We start from the raw sequence: 19,671 nt of genomic DNA, 5'->3' as shown, positions 1-19,671 counted from the left end.
GTACTCCAGGCGGTTTGACTCAGTTCCAGCAGGAATTCCTCACTAAGCTATTACATAAATGATATTCAAAGTACCAGGTAAAGCAGGACGCCAACCTGGGTCGCCTTACAGAACTGACTATAGCATAAGAGGTTAAATGAGAACAGAATTCAGCCTTCAGTGATCTTCAGTTCCTTAAGTTAGATGTCAGATTCAAGAAGCTTGTGAGACACTGTTTCTTCAATATTTGGTTTTCATGAGTTTTTAAACTGAGGAAAAGGAAAAAAAAACCACAAAGAAATCTTCAAACTTACTGGTCTTTGTCCAGCACACAGAAAGAGTCCAAAAAGGGGAAGTTGGCAGCTATACTTTCAAAGTCTTCCTGAGAAATATAGCCATCGTGGTCATGATCATAATTCCTAAAGACGGACTGGGGAAAAAAAATTATTTTCCTAATATGTAGCCCATCCTGAATCTATACCAGCTCTTCAACCATATTATTACATGTAACTTAATGTTCAACATTACTAATCAGATGCTCTGCTGCCTTGTTTTATCCTTTTTATTCCTACTTGGTACTTCAATGTGCCAATTTATTACACTGTAGGGGAAAAAATTACTAATTTTTAAAGAAAGCTTGACCTCAGTATTTCTATATTGATGGTCTTCCACACCTCTTCAGACATAATTATTCGTGCTGTATTTTTCTTCACTTGAAATGTCACTAATATTCTGGCCCATGTGACATATTCCCTTTACTTCATTAAGTATGCTTTTTAATCACCAAAAAAACCCCCAAACCCAACCAAAAGAAAACAAACAAACAAAACCTCAAAACAACCCAATAGAAGCTTTCCCATGAGTATTTCAGATGTTTCTGGCTTCACTTGTCTTTCAGTTGGTCACCTCTGCTCTGTCACAGTACTATTTCAATCTGATTTGTTTACTAATACTTTGACATCCAGATCACAAGCACTTTGCATCTAACATCCATTCCCTCCCATAAACCCACCCCAGCTCACCACTAAGTAAAAACAAACATGGGATCAAATTTAAAAGGCTGCATAAAGTGACAGAAGCCCTTCTTAGCTGCTCAGGAATTACTGTATTCTTTCTTACTAGTGGCAGAGATGTGCAAGGGTTGTTAAAGCTACGTGTGATGCTGATGGGAAAAACAAGAGTGTCAGAGTTAACATGACTATCTGAAACACCCATATTGAAGCACAAACTCTCTCATTAAGATTTGGTTGACAAAACAAGAATTTAATATACTGAGACCTCTGAAATGTGTTTGTGTTGTCCCTATTTTAATGAGAATGTGATTAAGCCCATTTCTAAGTATCTATCCAATGACCAATGACTAGTGGACCTCAAAAATACATCATCAAGAAGGAATCAATACACAAACCCAAGTAGTATTAAACACTTTTAGTAATAAAAATTATGCCTTAAAGCACAACTCAGAGCAGCCAGTAAATGACGAAGACTGGCAAAACAAAGGCAGCTGTAGAAAGTGGTGTGGGCTTCTTGGTGAGCTGCATCCATAACAGCCCCAAACCACGTTTTAATCCTGTCAAGCTCAAGATCATATGTCCTGAACCAGGCCAAAATTGTGGAATGGAGGACAGCATCTTTCCCACCCTCAGGAACAAGAACAACCCCCTACCCAGCACATTCTGGAAAGATTAAGGAGTTGTGACAGACTTCCTATTTAAACAAGTTATCAAAGAAAGGTTTGGATGTGGAGTGATTTTTATCAACAAATATGGCACTGACAAAAGTAATACACGAACAGCATGTGCAATTCTGGCATCCCACATTAAGAGAAAATGAAACTTTTAAAATGCAAAATCACATACAAAAAGTAAACTGCAGAATATATTTGAAGTCTGAGTGAGAAAACTGAAGACTGTTTAAGTTATCTTAACAGCATAATCCCAATTAATGAACTGTAACACAAAAGAGGTCAGAATTTAATAGTTCCTCCCAGAGCTAGTTATTGATTTGTGAAAAGCAGAAAGAAATCTTGCTTCATTATCTACAACACATTCCTGGTTCCTCTGCATGCTGCTTACGTAACTAAAAGTCCCTTACACACCAATGCAACAGGGCGCAGTCTCTCCAAAGGACCCTGGCAGTGTTTGGTTTTGTTTGCATTACCTAACACATCACCTTCCAAACTGATGCTCAAAGATCCCAGCTATAATTCTTCATCACCTCATGCCCAAATTTTTAAAATGACACCAAGACAGTGTTTTCTTTACCATAGGTAGCATGCTCTGGACAAATGACAGCAAGTTGAAAACCAGAAATAGGGTTTCCGGAAACCTTTTCTGGACCTAGTAATGTGTGAGTATTTTTATTTCCAGCTCTCTGTTACCAGACATAAACTGAGTGACTAGAGCTGTGAAAACTCAACTTTGCCCTCTGAATTTATATTTGCTAATCATACCTATTGAACAGCGGCCAGGCTTTGGATGCTCCTGAAAGTTTGCTCCTTTGTATCAAGAAATCTGCTTGCTAATCCCATCACTGATCGCAGGAATAAAACAAATGTTTCTGATAGTATCAGTAAAGCCTCAAATTTGTTACCAGATATCTGAAAACCATCCCAACCATAACAATCCCTTGAAAAAAGTTATAAGGATGACAACATCAAAACTATCATTCCCAGCATATTCTTCCAAATACTTACATCCACCAGCTTTCGTATGTGCTTGTTAATGACAGTAGGGTCAGGTTTTGGTACCACTCCAGATGCCCACTCCAGTGGCACTACTGGCTTGTTAGGAGTTGTTGGGGAGGTAGGCTGCTGAGAGATGGGTCAGAACACAAAGATTTTAAAATCTGAATCATGAAGTTGAATTTCCTACTTAAAGCAGCTCTATATGCCAGAGTTACAATCACAAACTACTGGAATCCCTGTGCTGTAAAAACATGCTTAGCAAAACATCAGGCAAGGTTTTAAATGGTTACTTGCCTCTGCTAACAGTTTCATTTGTGCTCCTCGTGGCACCTCATAGCTACACTGGCAGCAGCAGTGCCCAGAGAGCTCAGAAGCAAAGCGAGGCAGACTTTCCTCAGTGTTGTCTCTGGAGAGTTCAACAGCAATGAGACTTGGAGGAAGAGGGAAGGAAGGAAGATCTCTAGACATAGAGGGCGTCAGAAATAGGCAAACCCAGAAACCTGCTTTTCTCCTTCCTGGTACAGCCCCCAAGGAACATGCCATCATGATGCAGCCTGGCTCCAGCATCCTGCCAGAGGGACTGTGCCCAGGAGCCACGTGAGGGACTGCAGTGGCCTGGATAATTAATGCTCCTGCTCTTTGTGGCACCCAGAAGAGGGCAGGATACAGAAGCAGGGACAAAACCGTGCTCACTCATCCCACTGGCTTCCAGCTAAGGTGTGCTATGACAACATGGCAGGGAAATGCCAACACCGTAGTGGAACAAGAGTGAAATCTTTCCGGGCAGGAGCAAATTTACAGTAGACCAGGATGCACAGCTTAATTCATCTAGTCAGCCTGAGCAGAAAGGGGCTAACCTTTGACTTGGTCTCCAGATAACACCAACCAGACTATTTTATTTTGAAAACAGTGTGGTCCTGTGAAAATGGTAGCTGACAGCCCACCTGATACACAGAGCACAGCACTATGGTGATCTGGGAGAAGCTCTGCCACACAGCTCAGCCTGTTCGAGTAGAAAATATAGGACAAACCTGAACAGTTTCAGGTAAGGCTTCAAAAACCACCAGGCAGCATGGAAAATGCTGCAAAGCATACTGGCCTTCTCCTGCATCTGCCACTGGACAGCTGGCAGGTAAAGCAGTCTCAAGCAGAAAAATTTCAGCGTTGTTTGTATCAGAAGGGAGATGGCCCTCAGCCTCAGAAGGTCCCTGTATTAGCTGATGAGCAAGCTGTTTCCCTATGAACTGGTATGAGTTGAGTGGGAGATCATTAAGCCATCTAAAAATGTTACATTTGTTATTGTATATAACAAAGGTATTGTAGACTTTGACACTGAGATGAAATACAGTCACAAGGTCACACCCTACCACATTTGTTGGGGGGGGGGGGGCAGGGAGGGGAAATAAAGAAAGGTGTGTTAGTAGGTTGCTTTATTCACTTGGCTTTTCCTTATTCAATTGTCAAAACAGCTTCTATCAGTCCTCAATGGCTCTTGACTCAAACAAATCTGCACAGCTAAGTTTAAGGAAGAAAAAAATCCTTATGTCCACAGAATTCAATTCCAGCAGGAAATACAGTGACAGCAGGGCATCCAGGTCTATGTGCCAAAAGCACACAGAGATGTTTTAATCTTAAAATTAAGGTCACCACATAGTGATGGACCAACATGTTGGCAAGTGTTTTCACTCTAAAAATATGTGTAAAACATGTAACATGCCAGTATTATGATATTCTTACAGCTATGGTCAGAGAAGAAATTTGAAATGTGCCTTCTCTTAAAAGAAATCTTAGACTAAAGGGACTCAAAGCACCAGTATCAAGGTGTCAGAGTGGTGCTAGACTACAGAGTCCTCACAGAGAGCTTTTAACTGGTCTCAGTACAAAATGGCAGAAAGAGACTGAAATCCACTGGAGTGTTCCTCTTTCTTCTGGGCTATTTCATTTGAAGCCTCATTCGATGTTTATGTTTTTTGACAACCTGCAACAAAACTTCATGTTACTGCCCACTAGCCAAAGGGAAATGTCAGTTCCTCCTATTTCACTCACAGGAAAAACCATAATTTTATTTAGGTTTTTGAAATGCACACAATAAGGAAAGGTACCAATCAGTGCCAGAGACTACCTAGCTGAATTTATTGAACATTCAGAAACACTATATCTGGTCATGCTGTTTGTGTTTCAGCCTGTATCTCCTGTCTGTTTCACCAGCACAGGGATAATGGTATCATAGACTGAAAAAGTATTTTCAGATGGATGCAAACATCTGTGTATCTTGGCATTGAAATAAATTCTACTCAAAAGCAAAAATATCTTATGTAAGTGTGTCTTCAGAGGCATAACTGTACTAGGCAGAGTTGTCTTCTAGCCAACAGCTGTACCAGTAAAAACTCCCCAGAAGATAACTAATGTACAGGGAAAAGCAAGACAGTGTGAAAGGGAGATGCTATAGTACTGACTGCTGGCAGTCAGTCTTCAGTATTTTTTAAGGCTGCGAAACTGACTGGAGTCTCCTCTCAGTTTTAGCAGAATGAAAGCCTTGCTCCATTCCCTGTAGACAGCAGGTTTGTATGTTAACGGACCAGCTCCACTTTTGCCTCAAAAACAACTGCAGCAGCATGAGGCACTTCCTCTGCAATGCACCTGCATGGGAGCTGCACCCATACAGCAATAAATCAAGCAGCAGTTGGAATGATATAACTATGCTGTCATGTTGCCTTTGACAAATTTTTCCACATACAAAAGCTCTACCAATTCTTTTCCCTCTAATATAACTTGTGTGCTTTGGCACTCCATCAAGGAGAAGTATGCTTCAAATAGTCCAGCTTCTGTCGATTCAGCTGTAGCTTTTTACCCGTTGGTGTGCTGCAACAGCTCAATGTCACTGGTTATTCATTGACCGTTATGCAGACAACCCCCACAATTGCTGGGTACTGTTGAAGTTCACAGCACTGTTTATATTGCTTTTGTCTTTCTTAAAGCTCAGGCTGGAGATCAAAGCAGCAATGTGATGATTTTCTTCATTTGCAGTAGTGGCCCATTAGTCCTTCCCACAGCAGAGAGCTGTAACAAACCAGCTTTGTTGGCAGTAGTGGGAGCACGAGGGAGCCAGAATAACTGCGATAAATGGGAACTGTTGTGGTTAAATCATGCCCAGCAAGGACTGGAGACTCAGTAATGAAATTCCAGGTCTTCAAACTGAGTTAGTGTTGACTATGGAAATAATCAATAGCTTCCTTACTATTGCTCATCATCCGCCATTGAAAGCTCACACACAGAGTCCTCAAACTGGTCTCCCAAGAGTGATAAACTATCTTAAAACCCAGATAAGCCCTCTACTTGGAAATTAAGGGGTTCTGCTTCCTTGCTTGCTTTTAAGAATACTTTAAAAACATAAAAAGCACTGCAATGGATCACCTCAGACTACTGGACTCTGCTCTCACACTCTGCTAAACCTTTCCAGTCACCCTTAGTTTCTGCTTGAGTCAGAGCTGAGAGGGCTCAGCCTGAGAACATCATGTGCTAGATATGATAGGTAATAAGGATGTTAATGTACTGATTAAATACTCAGAGGGAAGAGGAGTTCTTAGACTTTGGCAGCAGAAGAGAGAGTAACACTCTAAATGATATTCAACTATTAATTAGGAGATTTATCTGTATCCTCAGACTTGCAAAACATAATGAAAAATGCATCAATGCAGCATTATCTTAGGTTGTACTACTAAAAAAAGTAATATCTATTCTGAGGTGTTTAAACATTGCCTGAGAGCCCAAGATACAGCCAGTTCTACATATGCAAACAGTTTTAAAAATACTACAGCTAATGGTGTGCCTTACCTAAAACAAATCTTTGGACTCAGTTTATATAACTGTACTAGTATCCAGAAAATGAAGTAATGGTCATGCAATAAATAGATGTAAACTTAGAAAGGATATCTTCACATAAAGCAGAACTATGTTTTCCAGAGCTTGCAGAAGTTTTGTTGAAAAATAATTAATAATGAAGTCTGGCATATTTCACTATTTACTTCTTCCAATATGCACTAAAACCTCTTTATGAGTGACTGTGTTTACTATACAAGCATATACACTAAAAAGCTTAATGTATTTCCTTATTTGTAGTCACATAAACTGTCATTTAAAAATTTAATCAACTGCATGAAGACAAAACAAGCAACATGTCAAAATGCCGTAAAAGATGACCTACAGATTTGGAGTTCCTTGGTTCCAGCACCAGCGAGAGCTTGTAGATATCATCTTCAGTGTGATAGAGGTCCAGAGACAGCTATGTGTAAGAAAAAGGGAAAAAGCAGTAATATTTATTACACTGGGTTGGATATGATGGGCTTGTAAGCAGATATATACCTCCCACTGAAGCTAAACAAAAAGTTTTGCTACTCAGAGTTCACGGTACACACCAAAGCTGTGTGCAGCTGCTCAGAAAGCAGCTTTTCACAGAGCTGCAGAATCACCTCCTTTTAGGCAGAATTTTGTGCAATGAGTAAGATAGGAGTTGTGTCCTTTCCCAAGACAGGTACACATCCTAGAGCAAACACATGGCTTTAAAGATGTCTGGATATTGCATTTTTAGTTTTGTTTAGCCATAACACTACGCTGATCTTTGCGCTTCATAATTTGGTTATGGGCACCAGTGAAAGCCTGAGCATCCTTCAGGTTCCTTCACCCAGCCGGCATGCTGCTGTCATAGGGGAATGTAAGGACCTGTCCTAAAGCTAACAAAGGTCCAGTAACTGCTGTAACTAATGTCATTCATGTACTTAGTTATCCAGTGACTGTATTCTTAGGTTCCTTGGTGGTATAAAATAAGCAGAACTCAGTAGGAGCACATGATATTATCAGGTCAGGCTGGGATGGACAGCAGAATTGCTAGCTTAAAAGGCCTTTCCCTATTTCTACTAAAGAGCAGAGTTTCCTCAGCAGGCCAGATGAGCAGGGTGTGGATTTGGGGATGGAAATGCATTAGTATTTACAAACTTGCTCAGTATCTCCCTCTCCCTGACTTATCTGACCTTATCATAAGCAGCAGTTACAACTTCATTAGGCACAATGTGTAAGCCCACAGTGGACAAGGTATTGTCTGGCACAGAAGTTTCAAATACTAGCAAAAACACTACAAGCATGATGACTATGCAATTATATAAGCTCTCATTTTATATTTTATTTACAGTTTTGCTCTGATGGATAGTGTAATAAGAGTTTTCCTAGGACAACCGTTACAGCAGGTGGCAGTTTCCATTCTAATTTGACTTTCATTGCTGTCCTACTTTTCCCAAGTAATCGGGGGGGGGGGAGGGAGGGAGGAATTGAGGAGGATGGGGGAGTGATCAGAAAGGCATGACTCTTTTTTTTATAAGTGGAACTTACTGAACACAAGTTAGGGAGGTGACTTTCAATTTGATTGTTTAGATATTTCTCATTCTCTTCACTAGACTGTACAAATGACTGGGACTTTCCAGTCATTTGCATATAGTCTCAGAACAGGTTAGATAAATAGCTGTTGAGACCTAAAAATAGCGGAAGAAAAATGGTGGCACCAAATAAGTTCTAACAGAGTTAGTAAAAATACACTATAGTCTAGCTGAGAGACTGAGATCCACTTTCAATCGACAGAAAGTGATGAAACATTTACCCACAGGCTTTTATTCACACTGTGAAATAAAAACAATGTGGAAATACTGCACAGCAGGTAAGGAAACCTATCAAGTATCCTTACCAAATCTAATAATGAAGGTGTCATTACAGCTATTAATCCTCTCTGGTGTGCTGCCAAGATCATGCTTAGGTCCTCTTTTACTACTTCTAGTTATTAGCTCCATGTTTTGGATGCCAGGGACTGGTACAGAACTGGGTACAGAGGCAGTGGAAATGGAGCAACTGTGGCCAATAAGGCAGGAAAGGAGGAAGAACTACACAGCCTAATAGCAAGCACACAGTAAGTAGTGAGTCCATCTTCATGTAACACACTCTGGCTCACCAGCAGCTGAGTTGAGCCACATTTACTTCTCTTGTCCATATAACTCAGACTCATTTACACATGTCAAGGGAGGACTTACATCACTAAAGCTCCCCGTCAGCTTTTGCAGTCTCCTGTGCAGGTAAACCTGGCATTTGTCTCACTGCCCTCCCTACAGCAAACCTTTGCCTTATTTGTGGCATGTTAACTTCCATGCAAAATATTGGCTTCTTTCAGCTGCTTGTTCAAAGCTAAAATTCTGTGAGCTAGAAGCTGATTTTTCATGCTGACTATAAGATGGAGGGTGTGGGGGGTGTGGCAGTGGCAAGGAGAGCATACTTCTAACTTTGTGTGCAGACATTTAAGGCCAGAGAGGGACCAACTTTCCAAAATGCTGATCATTCAGCAGCTACCACTGAAGCCAGGGAGACCTCTTGTTTCCCTTTCACCCTTTTGGTCTGTAAGCACAATAGCATCTGAAAAGTGCCTGTAAGACCCTTGACCAGGTTGCCTGAAGTTTACCACCAAGCACTCACCCCAATTTTTAAGCCAAGATCTCACTTCATAGCTCTTAATGCAGTCTCCCCAGACATCACCATTTCCAAACAGCTTGAAAGGTATCAGCTCCCCCAGAGTGGATAGGGCTCGAGGAAAAGAAAAACCTGGGCAAATTCCCACATACCCATGAAATACCCATTTTATCTTTTTGTGCAAGTTGTTGGACTAGCAAACCAGCACCCAGAGATTTACTTATCAAGCAAGCACAGGCCAGGCTGTTAGCACTTGCTAAGCGTGGTGTAAAAGGCAGCATTGCAAGGGAGGGAGGTCAGGCAAGAGATTTACACATTGCTTATCTGGACAAAACACCTACTAAAAGCTTGCCCAGATAGAAGTGGCTTTATGGGAAAACAACAGAAGTGAACAAATAATTGGGTCAGCTGATTCACACACGAATGTAAAGCACTCAACACATTTACTAGTTTTGAAAGGGAGTTTCTCTAAGTAAGGTAAAGATGAGAAAAGATTTTACAGTTTACATTGGAAAGGGAAGACCTAGCAATAAATAGGTATTTCTTCAGATTCTGAAAACTGAGGATGCCTTTGGCAGCAAGGGAGGCTGAACCTGCTAAAAGACCATTTGCATGTAGCAAGGTCAACTATTTTTATCAGCAGTTCTTTTCAGCTTTGGGCTGCAATCCTAGCTTTTCTTCTCCTCTTTCTCTGACACCAGCTTATAATTTAAAACTTTCTTATTAACAAAAAGATTGACAGAAACATCTCATCTACTATATAAGTTCATTATTACTGTTTAAGAGACCACTGTTAAAAAACACAAATATTGTATTCATATGTACAGGTGAGCCAAAACTGCTATACTGGAAGAAAAATGAGAATATTCATATCATGATATGTACCAAAATTCTGGTCCAGGAACTTTTTGTAGAAATTTGGTTTTTTCTTTGCAGGAGTCACCATCTTAAATCAAAACTCCCACACTATCAAATGTACTTGACCCACAACTACACTTCCAGCAACTACTATGAAGACAGAATTACCCTGGAAAGGTTTTAGGATACTCATGGCTGTCTCCATCATTACTAAAAGGTACCACCATGGAATCATTCTAACAGGTAAAAGGCAGCAGAAGTTAATTTTAACCCACCATCAGGTCTGAAATCAACATTGCAGCATGCAGCTTCATTTATTTACAATCAGATTGACTCAGCTGTAAGCAAAGTCAGGAAAATTATATTAGGAATGAATACATCAGAGCATCATAAGTGAAAAGGTATGTGTCGTATTCAATTACTTCTAGTAAATGAAATATGTTGAATTAAATACAAAAATATAAATAAACCCCCAATCATTTTGCTGAAAACAGAAGGAGGAAAATATTTTTTTTTAAAAAAGGCAAAACATATCACTATATAAACTCAGGTTGATGCAACGATGGATATGACCCTGAAAGGTTTTAGAAAAATCTGAAGATTTCTGCTCTTTTTGCAAAACAGGCTGCCACCCAAAAGGGAGAAGAGCAGCTACTGAAAATGTCAGCAGCAGTTCAGCTTTCATCTCTCACTTCACATTGTCTAATTTCTGCCCTTTTGGACTCAGTTTTTTATTGCTCAGTTCCCTAAAGCCTGAGGTTCCACTTCCCGCTACTCACAGCCAAGTTTGTAGGAAACTGAACTTTCAGAAATGACCAGGGAGGGAGACAGTGGCGTGAGGTAAGAAAGCAAGTCTCAGTCCCCACAAAAACAAGATAATAAATATCTGCCTTTATTATCCAATATTTAAATTAAAGGGGTGTTACAGTGGGCAACACACTGTCCCTTCTCTTTCCTGTCCCACTAACCAGGATTAGGACTTATTCCCAGATTGTTCCATACAAGGTGCAACAAGAAGTTTTCCTATCCCCCCCAAACTCTCCCATTCCTCATTATAATGAAGTCACAGGTATATCCATACCAGCTTGGTAGCTCCAAGCTCAGGCTCATATTTGTTGTCCTCCATAGACTCTCTGTAACTGATCAGTCCCAGCGTAAATCCATGACAAACTACAACCTCTGCTTACTTTCTAGATAGGCACATTTCTGAGCATTTTAAATTAAAGCATGAAAGGAAAAAATTCAAGGCTCCTGCCCTATAGCCCTCCAGTTAAGGCATTTATCTAGAACGAGCTAGGTAATGAGAGTCAGCTCCGGTCTGTGACCTCATTGAAAAAAAACTGGGATTTGGTTCCCACCTCCCCAGGGAGTGGGGGACAATACTGAGACATTGCCTGTTCTGGACACAGTTATTCAGAGATAGTAAAATTCTTTTCCTGGCTTTTGATCTGATTTTCTTCTGTCATCTAAAAGAGAAAAAAGAAATTTGGAAGAAAATGCGTTCAAGAAGTTCATGCTACCCAAGAAAATAAACAGAGGAAAAATTCTCAAATTTGTCCTATTTACACACAGGCCTTGTTTATTTCTAAGTTTATTTTTAAAATAATTCTATTGATTTAGGAAGAGTGGAGATATTCTCTTTCAGTCTGAATTAGAGATCTGAAAGACAAAGTTAAATAACAAGAACAGAAACAGCATAAAATGATTACATATTAAGCGAGTCCTTTACCTAACATGACATGTTTCAGACTACTCCCAGGTGAGCAGGTGACTTTTATTTGCTTGCAGCATCAACTGTTTTATAACAAACAACATGCCTTTTTTCAAGTTGCACAGGTTCTATCTTTGACTCCGAAATACTGGGTTTTGCCCATGACCTGAACAAATTGTGGTGCTGCGTCAAACACTGCTACAGTTGAGATCGGTGCTAAAATGACTACATTTCAATAGAAACAGGATTTGGCCTTATGGTTCAGGCTCTACACTTCAGAATATTTTGAGATAAAGTGTAATATTCATCAAAACAACATTTGTTGTCTACAAATCAAAAAGGGGACTGAAAATTCATTCCTTTTAGTTCCACTTTTTTCTTTTTTTAAAAAAAGTTTTATTCAGTCTTTTTAAAATCTCACTTTCCTTTGGTTTGAAGTGGGACATTCAAATCCTCATCTGTAATTTGTGTGTCCAAGTTTCAGACGTCCCCAAATGTAGCCACTGCCAAGGGGGAAAGACATGGGAAAGAGCAGGGGTTGCAGGGGCTGTTTAACATCATTTAACATCCAGTTTTTATTTACTGGATAGGAAGAGTACTGTGTCACAAACAAAGCACAGGCAAACAAGAACAGAGTGATGCCTAAGTTGGAATTTCATTTTTGTGTCCATGTCAACACACCACCTGATCTTTGCACAGGAGATATAAGCCTCAATTCTAAGTAGTCAGATCTTAGTTTTTATTTTTCCTTAACACACCTTTCTATCACCCTGAAAATAATTAATTGATAACAATCCCGTTACTGCTTCCAGCCATCACATACTACAGTAATGAAGCTCTTTGACTTTATTCACACCTCTTGTGAACTTGTTTCTGTTTTGTATTCTCTCCCTTTTCTTTTACAAAACTGGGATAACAATGCACTTATGTCTACAGATATGAATATTCCTACTGACATTCAACATCTGAATAACAGAAGTTAATTGAAACATGCTCAATACTTACAGTTAGAAGGTTAATTAAATCCATATTAGGCTCTAAATGATGAGAGGCAGTTTGCAGGGAAACCAGTTCACTCAAGGTGATGGATAGTTGCTGCATTTTCACTATGTTAACTTTGTTCTCGTCTATCCAGTCAGGAAAAATGACATGGACAGCAATCAAGTCTTTCAAATGAACTCCTAAAATAGGGATTTTGAAGCCAACGCAGTCAGCAAAAGCCTTGCGGTAGTTGCAGTAGTTTCCATTGGAAGAGACCAGCTCTGTCATTTCATTCCAGTCCTACAAAGAGCCAGAGAAGCATTCATAGCATTTCCTTAATCTGTTCTAAATGATCACAACTCATGTCAGGGTGTCGACAATGTTAATTTCCTTTCTGGCACAGGCAATCAAGCAGAGGATCTCCATCAGCTGAGCCTTCTCCACTGAGAGGAATGCAATCAAAGTGCCTTTTAGGATGCCCTGCAGTGATCCAGGTATTGTGCTGGTGAGACACCTGCACTGCAGAACCCATCAGACCTCAGAGAGGTGATGTTCTGCTCAATATGTCTATATTCAGGAGTCCACCATACCTTTGTGACTTCTGAAGACATATGAGAATGAGTTTCTTTCAGGCGAGAAATAGAGCTGTGGCTTAGACCTCCCACAACTGCCATCAGTGTGTTGAAGTTCTGGAGGTGAAGGAGCTTCTGCAGGAGAGATTGATCATGCATAATTAAAAACCAAGGAAATACATGTGGCAGCTATCTGGTGTCACACACAACAAGCTAAAGGAGACAATCTATCAATACTAAAGCAGAAATCACTAAACCAGGAGACATAACAGAACGGTTCAGCATCTTTTTAAAATTGGCTTAGCTCAAAAGAAACAAACAACAGTGACAGTTGTCAAGTAGAATACAACAAAGGAAAATTATTTTATAGTTATATCTGCTAGTTAAAAAATGCAGATACCACACCTGAACAAATAACATGTAGTGATGTTGAACAGGCTATTCATTGAGAAAACAGCAAAAAGAGAATCATAGAATCATCAAATGTCCTGAGTTGGAAGGGACACACAAAAATCATCAAGTCTAACTCCTGCCCCTGCACAGTCAATCCCAAATTCACACCGTATCTCTGAAGTCATTGTCCAAGTGCTTATCGAATAGCGTCAGGCTTGGCGCCATGACTGCCTCCCTGGGAAGCCTGTTCCAGTGATCCACCACCCTCTGGGTGAAGAACCTTTTTGTAATATCTACCATAAACCTCCCCGGCACATCTCCCTGCCATTATCTCAGGTCCTATCATTGGTCTCCAAAGAGAGCAGCACCTGCCCCTCCGCCTCACCTTCTGAGGAAGCTGTAGACAGCAATGAGGTCTCCCCTCAGTCTCATCTCCTCCAGGCTGAACAAACCAAGTGTATTTAGCTGCTCTTTATATGGTCTCCCCTCTAAACCCTACACCAACTTCGTGGCCCTCCTCTGGACACTCTCCAGCAGCTTTGTATCCTTAATGTACTGTGGCACCCAACACTGCACACAGTGCTCAAGGTGAGGCTGCACCAGCACAGAGTAGAGCAGGACAATCCCTTCCCTCGCCCAGCTGCAATGCAGTGCTTGATGCACCCCAGGATATGGTTGGCCCTCTTGGCTGCCAGAGCACATTGTTGGCTCGCATTCAGCTTGCTGTTGACCAGAACCCCCCAGGTCCCTCTCTGCAGAGCTGCTCTCCAGTCTCCCATACCCCAGCCTGTCTGTACATCCAGGGTTGCTGTGACCCAGGTGTAAAATTCGGTACTTGCCTTTGTTGAACTTCATATGCTTGGTGTCGTGCAGCTCTGTAAGAGCATCCAGTTATTTGTTTACTGCAACCTCTATTTATATTATTGTTTTATACTGGTAGAAAAAGGCTCATATGCAAGACTTACCTGTGCAACATTGATAAACTTTGTGATTACTTCTGCCCTTTGCTGGGGTGTTGGTTTGCTGAGAACCATGAGCTGAACCCATTTGGAGATACCATTAAATAAAGCAATAGATCTCTCCAAAGTAGGATTGTTCTCCAAGCAGCCACGAGTCACATAACTTTGGTAGTCTGTGAACTAACAGAGAAAAGGTGTTTTCAGTAAAACAGTGACAACTTAAGAACGAAACTGAAACTTTGTTTTTTCTTTTTAAAGCTCTTCTTGTTTAGAAAGTGACCAAGAGCCAGGGTCAGCAGGCCCTGCTGCACATCAGTTCTTTCTGAAAAGATTTTTGTTGATTTTTTTTTTTAATCTTACATGTCAACTTAAAACTTTAGTGTTTGTGTGTCAGGTAATACAGGAGCCTGCATTATGAGCATGATTTCTACTTCCATGTAATTATCTTTCCCATAATTTACTCAACACTTACAACATTTTATTCTGTGTAGTTTTATTTGACACCCTCATGGCATGATACTCTATAGGAATTATCTAGTGCTACAAGCAAGCAGCATATAAATAAGAGATTTCACCCCACTCCAATATCCTGACCAACTCCATTGCTGATGTAAAGAGAGAAATCTTGGCCCCACTGAAATCTGTAGAAGCTCTGTCACTCTTCACAGGAGCTTGAACTGCATCCCAAGAAGCTAACTGCACCCATTCTCTTCCTTCTATGTCAAAAAATTCAGTTGCACAAGGAGCTAATTCTGATAAATCTTGCTCCTTTTGATGTTATTGTTCAATCCCCATGTGTTCATGGACATGGTTCTACATGGGAGAACAACGGCTCCCAAGAACTAGAGTTCCCTAAATGTTTTGAAAACATTTTTCAGCTGTCCCTTAAAGACAGATTTTCAGAAGCTGATGACATAACTTTAGCTTAGGTAGGGAGTTGCTTACATTGCCAGCCAACATGGGTTTCTTGGTCTTAGCTGATCAAAAATTGCCTGCTAGAAGACAGACTAGAACACCATATGATGGCATATACTTTTACACAGCAGATGCTCATCTCAGAGCTGCAGATACTGTTCAGATACTTTTAAATGTTTTCTGTTATAGTTAACACTGCCCTTCCTTCTCCCTCATATTTTTTTTTAAATAGGTAAAACCAAAGACAGGATTCAGACTAACCATCATCTACAATTACATAGCTTTGAGATAACAAGTAGTACAAGATCAATTAACTCTAATTGTTTGCAGCTAAACATCTGAGATGACAGCAAAGTTCAAGCCAAAGAACTAACAGACAAATTAGAAACAACAAGGAAAAAAGAACACTCATTGCAGGTCTAAGTTTTCTTTCTGGAATTCTCAAAGGAATTGAAATATATCTTAAGTCTAGTTAGAAATCCATGCCTTTTTTTCTTGCCCCTCCATCCTTCCTTGAGCTTAGCATTGCACAGATCACCGTAGAGTGTTTTGCCATGATTTTAAGTCTAGAGTAATGAACCTTTGAACATTATTAAATTACATCAAAAGCGATTCTATTTAGACTGTTTTCAGCTCCTCATTGATCTCTTTTTCCTTCCTCTTGAAACAAACAAAAAGCCTCATATATTTTTCTTAGTTTTGCAGTTTGATTTCTTTCATGCTTCTAAACACTTAAAAAAAGTCTAATTTTTTTTTCTGAAGAGAGCTTGTTGTCTTGAGAACTTACTGCTTCCATTTGCCACCAGATACAGTGGCATCATGTGACCTTTTCATATGGATATTTGCCAGCAGAAATCAGCATTTCTTTTGGCATTTGGGTTATTAATTTGTTTTGCCTTAGCTTCTGCTTTCATTTTCATCCGTTTTTGCCTCTTGTTCATGTACAATCCTGTGTGAAAAGAAGCAAATGTATCTGAATTTTCCTCAGTGCCAATATGGGAGAAGGAGGAAAAAGTAGTTGTGCAGTCTCTGTTCTTGCAGATTTTCAAGACCCAACTGGCTAAGTCCCTGAGGAACATGATCTATCTCAGAGCTGACCCTGCTTTGGGCAGGAGCTTGGCCTAGAGGCCTCCTGAGATCCCTTCCAACCTGAATTATGTTCTGATCCTAAGTTGGCAAATGAAAGGACAGTTTCTGAGGAAGCAGTTGGGAGTAACCAGAGACTACAGAAGGACTATATATATTTCAGTGTCTTCAAAAATTATTCGTTGCAAAGAGTCTGACATTTTGTGAAAAGTAACTAACTGAGGGGAAAAAAAAACCCTGAAGATTTTGAACGATAATATTAGTTTAATCAATTGCTGCAACACATGGCTGCAGTAGCTTTTAGCACTAATTTTTGCCCAGAAAGGATCAGTCATGAAAAAGACTAAGGAAGACCTGGTGCAGCCTTGGCTATGTACACCATATGAAGGATTATAAAATTTTACTACCCTTTGTAGTAACATAGAAATGTCAAGGGAAAGAAGTCATAAATGTTAAACCATCTGAACACTCTTTAAGGAGAGGCTCATAATTGCAGGTGACAAAGTTGTAGGTTTCTTACTGAAATTCTCCTAAAAGATTTATGTTCCAGAAAAGTGAGATGTTCAGCTAGCTCAATGGGCTCCAGATGGTCAAACAGCAGGCAGGCTTTTCCTTTCTTGGAAATCCTCTTCCTCTGTGTAACTCTTCTCATCCAGTCATAGGAAGGACTGCAACAGAAAAATAGGTATAATTCTCAGTTCTGTTTGAGTATATGTAAGTGTAGCCCACAGTTTGCACACATAGTATAAAATTACCAGGAGACAGACCATGAACTTTCTGACCTGTGTCATCCAGCACATGACAAACACTCAGAGTAAGACCCATTCAGGTACATAACAGAAGATAAGAGTTTTGGAGGCACTACTGAAAATCATAAATAATAGGAGTTTTCTATCAGAATGAAAAGACAATGTACTTTTCTTTATGATACAGGAAGCCATAATTAAAAAATGCTTTGTAAATACAAGAAGAACAGGTCACACCAAATTCTGATACAAAATAAAAAAAAAGACTTGAATAACATCAAGGATTAATTTTTACTCTGTAAGACCACAGGTCCATGAAATAACAGAACAACAGAAACAGTCAGTCAAACTGCTAACAAAACAGTACGAAGTGGGTGGGCAACAAGGGAAATAATTTGCTTGCAAGCAATGGAATAATTCCTACCCATATACAGTGAAAGCACTTCAGAGAGCAGAAAGAGGTTGCTAACAATATTTTAAAATGAAGATTTTAAGAGGCAATATTAATGTGATTTCACTAGTACTATTCTTGCAGGAAGTCTTGCAACCTTCATTGAGATTAGTAGTGCTGTCCTTCCAGGTTATTATGCCATTTTTAAATAAGGAACAATCACTATGCCTATGTCATATTTTAAAAGAAAATCTACAATATCAGGTGAGATACAAAAGCCTGTCTGTGATGTTTAAAAGGTAACTTTCATTTCAGCATGTCAAAGAAATAGTAGTGTAATCATTTTGATGTAATAAAACTACAAACATAAATGCTAAAGATTATCCAGTTAAATCATAGAAAAGAAGTACACAGAAAACCATTAGAAAAAATTAAGAGGTTACTGATGACAGAACAAAAAAGCTTCCCTGAGAAAATACAAGATTAACACAACATGCCAGTCACTGCAGTGCTTGTCATTCTGTATGAAAAATTATAGGAAAAAAGTAATATTAATCACTTAATTGGCACTAGCTTTTTCAGGAAAATTATTTCTTTCCTGTTTATATTAAAAACTTACATACAGATAAGAATCTTCTTTTTACTGTGACACTACAACTAGAATTCTAAATTCCTAGTAACTTCAAATTTAGAAGAAAATATAACCTTTTTGTAACTGCTTTTCTGCTTTTTTGAGATCAAGATGGCTGTTACAGAGACAGAGAAAAAGATGTTGAAGCTCATAACATGCTTACATGCTGGAGATATCAATGAGATGGATGTGATCCTCATATCCGAGCTGGCTGGCTACTTCTCGAAACTCTTCAGTCAAACGAATCAGCCCAAGATCCAAGTTAAACTCTGCAGGAAATTCCAAAATCCAGTATCTGAAATCCACAGACAGCGGTTCAGAGATGCCCAGGTATTCAGGTGTAACATTCAGTATCTGCATGTATATACTCACATTTTATTCAATAGGACTTATAAATATTTCAGACCCAGTGGCTTTTGGGCAAAGAGGGTGGACTCCTCCAGCTTGTTGCTGCTGTGATTTTCGGTGATACTGAAGTGGCAGAAGCCACTTTATCATATTTTCCTTTGGTTAACTCACCACAGCACAACATAGCAGCATTCTATTGAAATGTGAAATTAAAATGATGCCTCAGGTGACACTTGCAAAAGGCACACACATGTGTTCTGACTCATGCTCTCAGGGCAGCCAAATCACACTTGCACTTATCTCCTAAGTGAGAAACTTTATCTGCTCAGAAAAGATTTTTCAATGAAAATGAAAATGTGAATCTGAGTAGCAGTTCTACCACGATAACCATGTAAATGAGATGTCTCTTCTGCTGTTTAAGGAGTATGGAAAAGGCTTTATCAGTCCTGCTTTCAATACCTCTCTACCTTTATTCACTGTGATATAACAGTCCAGAGGAAGAAAGAAAAGGCATTTGTTTGAGGGAAGGGGGTTATATCATGTTATCTTAAAAACTCCTGCTTTCCCTTTTACAGAGAGATGTTCCTACACAAGCACAGCCTAACACATGAAAGCTTTCTGATAGAAACAGGGATCAGTGCAAGGATCAGAACATACTCAACCCATAATAGCTTTGGCATCACTAACAATCTCCTGTCATCATAAACTATGTAGGGATTGTGTAGACTGAAGCTGACTGCCCAGAAACAATCTTCCTCTAACGCATTAGATTACATCTTGAAGCAAAATGTCTCTCTCCTCTGTGTGGCATTGAACTAGTCTCACTCTGAGACATGTCACACTCAAGCACTAGGTAAATCATAGCACAAGTTTTCAATCAGCTTTTTACATCGAAACAGTTAGGTGTCTTAAGG

At 39.7% G+C, this 19,671-nt stretch overlaps 1 protein-coding gene across 5 annotated transcripts in view; it reads right to left on the bottom strand.

The window, feature by feature from the left end:
• Positions 1-19,671, bottom strand: part of RASGRP3 (RAS guanyl releasing protein 3) — a 66,119-nt gene that overhangs the window by 9,564 nt on the left and 36,884 nt on the right. For 4 of the 5 annotated variants that reach the window (XM_064445924.1, XM_064445923.1, XM_064445927.1 and 1 more), the window contains 8 exons: positions 18,573-18,704; positions 17,162-17,309; positions 14,647-14,820; positions 13,307-13,423; positions 12,741-13,016; positions 6,870-6,947; positions 2,675-2,791; positions 294-409 (listed from right to left, as the gene is read on the bottom strand). In XM_064445924.1, the coding sequence (XP_064301994.1) occupies positions 294-409; positions 2,675-2,791; positions 6,870-6,947; positions 12,741-13,016; positions 13,307-13,423; positions 14,647-14,820; positions 17,162-17,309; positions 18,573-18,704 (1,158 nt within the window). The remainder of the gene's footprint in view (positions 1-293; positions 410-2,674; positions 2,792-6,869; positions 6,948-12,740; positions 13,017-13,306; positions 13,424-14,646; positions 14,821-17,161; positions 17,310-18,572; positions 18,705-19,671) is intronic. The other variant, XM_064445928.1, reaches the window with a different exon arrangement.

This window comes from Phalacrocorax carbo, chromosome 3, assembly GCF_963921805.1.
Source record: "Phalacrocorax carbo chromosome 3, bPhaCar2.1, whole genome shotgun sequence".
Lineage (NCBI taxonomy): Eukaryota > Metazoa > Chordata > Aves > Suliformes > Phalacrocoracidae > Phalacrocorax > Phalacrocorax carbo.
Note: the sequence above shows the minus strand (reverse complement) of the source record. Positions and strands in the feature narration are given on the sequence as shown.